The following is an 8,066-nucleotide window of genomic DNA, read 5'->3' on the forward strand; positions in this document are numbered from 1 at the left end:
CCACCGAGAACCACTACCAGCTTACCTTTCATATCAATGAAATCAGCATGATCATGCTCAAAACCAAGGTTACGATTCACATTGGAAATCAGGTAAGGCAGAGCATAATGAACACCATCCAGCCATTCACCAAGGAAGCATCCTTTCATATAGGTATAGGTTCCCATTCCCATGAATACCGCATCATAGTCTTTAAGCAATTGCTGCATGACGATGTCTTTGCCTATTTCAGTGTGCAACTGAAACTCAATCCCCATTTCAGTAAACACGTCGCGACGACGCCTGATAACGTGCTTTTCAAGTTTGAATTCAGGAATACCAAACGTCAGAAGCCCACCAATTTCCGGATTCTTGTCAAATACGACAGGAGTTACACCATTACGAACAAGAACATCAGCACATCCAAGACCTGCAGGCCCAGCACCAATGATTGCTACTTTTTTATCTGTCCAAGAAACCTTGGACATATCAGGACGCCAACCCAGTGCCAAAGCAGTATCCGTAATGTACTTCTCGGTTGAACCAATGGTTACCGCACCAAAACCATCGTTCAAAGTACAAGCCCCCTCACAGAGACGATCATGCGGGCATACACGCCCACACACCTCTGGCAGAGTGTTGGTCTGATGAGACAGATCTGCTGCCTCAAAAAGACGACCTTCCGAAACCAGCTTCAACCAGTCAGGAATGTAATTGTGTACAGGACATTTCCATTCACAGTATGGATTACCACAGGACAGGCAACGATGGGCCTGATTTTTTACCTGCTGTTCATCCAACGGTTGATAAATTTCTACGAATTCTGTTTTTCGCTGACGAAGACTCTTTGTATCCTGATCAAGACGACCAACATCAACAAACTGAAAGTTGTTATTAAGCCTTCCACCATTGCCATTTTTAAAATACCCCCGCGCCATTACGCTGACCTCACAAAGTTGTTCTTATGTTCAATACCTGATGCTCTTTTCCCCACGCTTGCAGTTTATTTTGCCTGCAGACGCCTTGATTACTCAGGACTGCCATGGGTACTGGCCAGCAAGGTATCGAGACTGGCAGCTTTTGGCTTCACCAGCCAGAAACGACCACTGTGGTCATAGAAATCATCAATCAGTTCCTGGCCCCAAACACTGCCAGTCTCTACAACATAGTCTCCAAGAACACTCAGCAGATGCGATTGATATGGTTCCATGGCTTCATTATCAATGCGATGGATATCCACCAATTCATGGTTATAACGATCAACAAAACTTCTTTCCAGATCCAGCACGTAGGCAAAACCGCCTGTCATACCCGCACCGAAGTTATGACCAGCCCGGCCAAGCACGGTAACAAGACCACCAGTCATGTATTCACAGCAGTGATCACCAGTACCTTCAACAACAACATTTGCACCAGAATTTCGAACACCAAGGCGCTCACCTGCACGACCAGAGGCGTATAACGTACCGCCAGTAGCGCCATAGAGACATGTGTTACCGATAATGGAGGTTGCATGGGTTACAAAGCTGCTGCCCGCCGGGGGGCGAATTGTCAGTTTACCTCCAGTCATACCCTTACCAACGTAGTCATTGGCATCACCTTCCAAGCGCATTTCCAGACCACCAGCATTCCAGACACCGAAGCTCTGTCCGGCAGAACCGGTCAGATTCAACTTCAAAGGATTAGCTGCCATTCCCTGGTTACCATGGCGCTTTGCAATCTCTCCGGACAGACGAGCACCAATAGAACGATCACAGTTCCCCACAATAAAGCTGAACTCTCCACCGGTTCCATTTTCAATAGCATCCAGTGTCTGACGAACCATCTCTTCTGCTAGCTCACCTTTATCGTATGGAGTGTTACGATCCACCTGACAAGTCATTGGCTTATCTTCAGGCACATAAGCGCTGCCAAGAATTGGGGAAAGATCAAGATTTTGCTGCTTTTTAGTAAGTCCAGGCAACAACTCAAGCAACTCTGTACGACCAACAACATCTTCTAGAGTTCTTGCTCCCAAAAGCGCTAACCATTCACGAACTTCTTCAGCCACAAAGGTGAAGAAGTTCATCACCATCCCCACATCACCCTTAAAGTGCTCTTCCCGAAGCAACTGATCTTGGGTAGCAACACCGGTGGCACAGTTATTCAGATGGCAGATACGCAAGTATTTACAACCCATGGCAATCATTGGAGTGGTACCAAAACCAAAGCTCTCAGCTCCGAGAATGGCTGCCTTAATCACATCCAGACCAGTCTTAAGACCACCATCAGTCTGAAGACGGACTTTACCACGCAGGTCGTTACCTCGAAGCGTCTGGTGAACTTCGCTTAAACCAAGCTCCCAAGGAGAACCGGTATAACGAATAGACGTCAAAGGACTTGCAGCAGTACCACCGTCATAACCAGAGATAGTAATCAGGTCTGCGTAGGCCTTGACTACACCTGCAGCAATTGTTCCAACACCAGGCTCAGACACCAGCTTCACAGAAACCAGAGCATCTGGATTAACCTGCTTGAGGTCATAAATCAGCTGAGCCAAATCCTCGATAGAGTAAATATCGTGGTGCGGTGGGGGTGAAATCAGGGTCACACCCAGCACTGAGTAACGCAGACGGGCAATCAGTTGATTAACTTTGCCACCTGGCAGCTGGCCCCCTTCACCAGGCTTGGCTCCTTGGGCAACCTTGATTTGCAGTACTTCTGCATTCACCAGATAGTGAGGAGTTACACCAAAACGACCGGAGGCAATCTGTTTGATTTTGGAAACACGATTGGTACCAAAACGAGCCTCGTCCTCACCGCCCTCACCAGAGTTAGAACGGCCACCAAGACGGTTCATAGCTTCTGCCAGTACTTCGTGAGCTTCTGGGGACAATGCGCCAAGGCTCATAGCTGCCGAGTCAAAACGGCGAACAATCTCGGAAACAGACTCAACCTCATCAACCATCAGCGGCCTGTCGCTCAGCTTAAGGCCCAGCAGGTCGCGCAGAGTAGCAACAGGGCGCTTGTTGACCAATTCCGAGTACTTCCGGTACTCCTGATAATCACCAGTCTTAACAGCCGCCTGAAGCTGATGAACCACATCCGGGTTAAAGGAGTGATATTCACTGTTGTGCACATATTTCAGCAAACCACCTTGCTGGATCGGTTTGTTGGCCTTCCAAGCAGTTTCAGCAAGCAGGCCCTGCTCATTGTGGAAATCTTCAAAGCGTGCCCCCTGAATGCGACTCGGTACACCACAGAAGCAGAGGTCAACCACCTCACTACCAAGACCCACAGCTTCAAACAACTGTGCACCACGATAAGAAGCGATGGTAGAGATCCCCATTTTGGAAAGGATCTTCAACAGCCCTGTACCAATACCTTTTCGATAGGCTTTGTAGGCTTCTAGCGGATCTGCCATTACCTCACCAGAGCGGATCTGATCATGAATGATTTCGTAAGCGAGATAGGGGTAAACAGCGGTGGCACCGAATCCAATTAACACTGCAAATTGATGAGAGTCTCGAGCAGAAGCTGTTTCTACAATAATGTTGGACTCAGAACGAAGACCTTTGCCAATCAGCCGGTGATGAACGGCTCCTGTCGCCATAGCTGCAGGAACAGGCAGCAATCCATGATCAATGTGACGATCAGACAGGCAGATCAGAACCTTGCCAGACTGCACCGCTTTTTCTGCCTGATCACAGATATTCAAAACCGCCTGTTCCAAGCCAATCGCCGGATCATAGGTAAGATGGATGGCTTCTGTCTCAAAGGACTTGTGTTGATGGCGAACACTCATCAGGTCAAGAAACTTGGCGGTAGACAGAATTGGGGACTTAAGGATTACCCTAGCCGCATGCTCAGGAGTTTCCTCGAAGAGGTTCAGCTCACGACCAAGGCAGGTTTCCAGCGACATAACAATGGCTTCCCGCAACGGATCAATTGGCGGATTGGTGACCTGTGCAAACTGTTGACGGAAGTAGTCGTATACTGCACGGATACGGATGGAGAGTACCGCCATCGGGGTATCGTCCCCCATGGAACCCACCGCTTCATGACCTGATTCAGCCAATGGGCCAATCATCTGGTCACGTTCTTCGAACGTTACCATAAACATTTTCTGGTATATGTTCAGTAACTCAGGAGTAAAATGATCAACTTGGTAATCATCTCCACTGAAATGGGAGCGGATACGATACGCGTTCTGCTTCAACCACTTTTTATAAGGCTGACGATCCTTCAGCTTGTTATCAATATCATGGGCCTCAAGCAATTCACCGATTTCAGTATCGATAGCCAGAACTTCTCCAGGACCAACCCGTCCCTTAGCGACGACATCTTCTGGCTTATAGCCGTGGACACCAACTTCAGAAGCAACGGTTAGATAGCCATTTTTGGTAATAACCCAACGAGATGGGCGCAAACCATTACGGTCCAGCGCACATACTGCATTGCGGCCATCAGTAATAACCAGACCAGCCGGACCATCCCATGGCTCCATATGCATGGAGCTGTATTCGTAGAACGCTCTGAGATCAGGATCCATAGTATCAACGTTCTGCCACGCGGGTGGAACCAGCATACGGATAGCGCGGTAAAGGTCTACACCACCAGTAACCAGAACTTCCATCATATTATCCAGACTAGATGAGTCTGAACCAGTTCGGTTTACCAAAGGAGAAATATCATCCAATGTTGGCAGTAAAGGTGATTGAAACTTCTGACGCCGAGCCTCCGCCCAATTACGGTTACCGGTGATCGTGTTGATTTCACCATTATGGGCCAGCATGCGGAATGGTTGCGCCAACTGCCAACGCGGCATGGTATTGGTAGAGAACCGCTGATGGAAGACACAGATGGCGGTTTCAAACCTAGGGTCACCGAGGTCTGGGTAGAAAGTAGGCAGATCCACCGGCATCATCAACCCTTTATAGGTGATGACTCTGGGAGACAGTGAACAGATATAGTAATCCTTATCCTCCGTCATAACCATATTAGTGTAACGACGGGCCATGTATAGTTTGGCGCTGAACTCTTTCTCGTCAAGTTCACCTTCAGGGGTGACAAAGATCTGTTCAATACCTGGCAGCAGGTCTTTCGCAATGGGTCCGAGACACTCAACATTCACAGGAACCTTGCGCCAGCCAACAACATTAAGACGTTGCTTCTCCAGTTCCTTTTCCAGTGTCTTTTTGCCTTTATCAGCACGAGCCTTATCCGTGCTTAGAAAAACCATACCACCGGCATATTGCCGTGGCAGATCAGAACCAAACTTTTCTTTAGCAATAGTTCGGAAAAATGTATCCGGAGTTTGAATCAGCAGACCGCAACCATCGCCAGTTTTACCATCGGCAGCAATACCACCACGGTGCGTCATACAGGTCAGGGATTCAATCGCCGTTTCCAGAAGGTCATGGCTTTTTTTACCTTCCATCTGGGCAATTAGCCCGAAACCACAATTATCCAAGAACTCCCCAGGATTATACAGACCTGCTTTCATAGGCACTCTCTCATCAACCCATTATTTTTCTGACTCACCTCAGACATAATAAAAAAGTCATCCCGACTTTTCCCAGAACCACCTAGATCCTGAAGGAAATGCTGCTCTGGAAGGCTTTGTATTTCACTACTAAATCAGGCGAACTCCTCGCCATTCAACACTCTTCGATATACTCCCGGTGACCAAGTGTCTGTCGCGCCATAGCTATTCTTTAAACCGGCTGGCTTTCTGTCACTTGCAACTTGGCACCAACACCATAATTATTCAGTTTAAATGCATAAAACTAGATCTGGCTTATTACCATCTGACACGCGAAAAGTTTCGCCAGTCTACACTCCTGTCTGCGCATTCACAAATGGCCCTTATCAAGGCAAGCAAAAACCGTAATAAATAACTGATCAATAGGAGCTTTTCAGAACAAATGCAGACAGACGCCATCAGTAGATATGAGGCTGAAGAGAGTTCTCCAGCCATTGATAGATTATTCAAAAACGTGATAGTCTACTTTTCTTACTTTGCCAACAGTCTAACATTACATGATTTTCAATGGCTGCAGCTATACGCCCATATGGCAAAACTTTGGAAACCCAAGAATAACGCCCAACTTACACGCCGATAGCAGACAGATTAAGCATTATTACGTTGCGCTCACGTACACTATCTTAACGTGAGTTAGACGCCATAATTTTGGCTAAAGACCTTGGCTTTTAAGGGCTTTAAGTATAGTGTTTTTGTTAAAAGTACCCAATGACTCCTTCTTAGCCTGTGCCAGTCAATAAAGTGCTCAAATCCATCTCTTCCTGTAACATGAATATGTACAAAAAGGCTGAATCATATGTAGCACAAGGGATTATCTCGTCAAACTTACGCTATTTCCACTGTAACCTTGGGTAGGTAAGAAATTTTAAACTTCCATAGGCTCTCAAAAAATCAAACATCGCGTTTCAAGAACAAAATTGTTCAAGGCAGCCCATTAGATTTTTATGATTAAAACAATCTGTAACGGTCGCGCTTCCAACTGAGTCCAGAAGTACCAACCTTAGCTGGCCATCCAACACCTTTTTATCCACTGCCATTAATTCAATAAATAGCCTGTGGTTAATATCCGAAGGAGGCAGAGTCGGCAAACTTATTCTCTCGAACAGATTAACAATACCATTGGCGTCTTCTTTAGATAAGGTTCCTTCACGGACAGAAAGATCAGCCGCCATTACTATGCCTACTGCAACAGCTTCACCGTGCAACCAAGAACCATAGCCGGTATGTGTTTCTATTGCATGACCAAAGGTATGACCAAGATTTAGAATCGCGCGTATGCCAGCCTCTTTCTCATCTACCTCCACCACCCTTGCTTTATCCTGACAGGAACGATGAATCGCATAAGGAAGCGCGTCATGATCACGACTAACCAATCTATCGATATTCTCCTGCAGCCACTCATAAAATGGCTGATCACAGATTAATCCGTATTTGATAACCTCTGCCAACCCAGCTGAAAGCTCACGGTCAGGTAACGTATTTAGTGTCGCTGTATCAATAACCACCGCATTCGGCTGATAGAAGGCCCCCATCATATTTTTACCCAACGCATGGTTAACTCCAGTTTTCCCACCAACCGATGAGTCTACCTGGGCAAGCAATGTGGTAGGAACCTGAATAAAATCCACACCACGCTGATAACAGCAGGCAGCAAAACCGGTAATATCACCTATTACGCCACCACCGAGAGCAATCAGCGTCGTCTTTCGTGTATGCCTAGCCTGTAAAAGCTTATCGAAAATTAGATTGAGCGTTTCAAGGTTTTTATATTGCTCGCCATCCGGCAGGATAATCACCGTTAAATCGTAACCAGCCAGAGTGGACAGCACCGTATCCAGATAGATCTGAGCTATTGTTTCATTAGTAACAACGGCAACGCTTTTACCTTTTATATATGGAAGGAAGTACTTCGGATCAGAAAGGATATTTGCGCCAATAAAAATTGGATAGCTTCGATCACCAAGATCAACCTTGAGTTCCAGCATGGCAGATTACTCTCTCACTCTCTTCTCAAGCCAACAGCTTGAATAATTCTTTTAATCACTTGTCTAGGCGATAAAACTTCCGTATTAAGAACAATATCAGCAATTGAGTGATAGAAAGGATCTCGCTCTTCAAGCAGCCTAGTCAACACCTCTTCCCTAGCCAGCCTTTGCAATAGCGGTCTTCGTTTGTCTTTTCCCGTTCTTTGCAGCTGGACAGTTACCGAGGCCCTGAGGTAAACAACAAAACCGTTTGAACTTAGGTTTCGTCTATTTCTTGGTCGACAGACGACACCTCCTCCTGTAGCCATCACCAGATCTTTCTGACTGCAGATTTCTTCAATAACATGGCTCTCCCGGTCTCTAAACCCTTGTTCCCCTTCAACGTCAAAAATCCAAGGGATATCAGCGCCACTACGATCTTCAATAACATGGTCAGAATCAAAAAAGGGGCGGGCCAGCTCTTTTGCCAGCATCCGGCCTATGGTACTTTTTCCTGCTCCCATGGGCCCAATTAGATAGATATTGGTTAATGGCATGCTCTTTGCCAGCCTGACTTCCTGCCTGTGTGCAGCGAGAGT

General features: G+C 46.7%; 1 protein-coding gene across 1 annotated transcript; it reads right to left on the reverse strand.

Moving 5' to 3' along the window:
* Positions 1-1,006: 1,006 nt before the first annotated feature.
* On the reverse strand, positions 1,007-5,200 carry LOC311328475 (glutamate synthase [NADPH] large chain-like; the record flags this gene model as incomplete). Its single annotated transcript, XM_084462440.1, has 1 exon — positions 1,007-5,200. The coding sequence occupies one exon, from the start codon at positions 5,198-5,200 to the stop codon at positions 1,007-1,009; it is 4,194 nt and encodes a 1,397-aa protein (XP_084318566.1).
* Between the last annotated feature and the right edge of the window lie 2,866 nt (positions 5,201-8,066).

The sequence above is a fragment of the Borostomias antarcticus genome, assembly GCF_949987555.1.
Source record: "Borostomias antarcticus genome assembly, contig: scaffold_63, whole genome shotgun sequence".
NCBI classification, from domain to species: Eukaryota; Metazoa; Chordata; class Actinopteri; order Stomiiformes; family Stomiidae; genus Borostomias; species Borostomias antarcticus.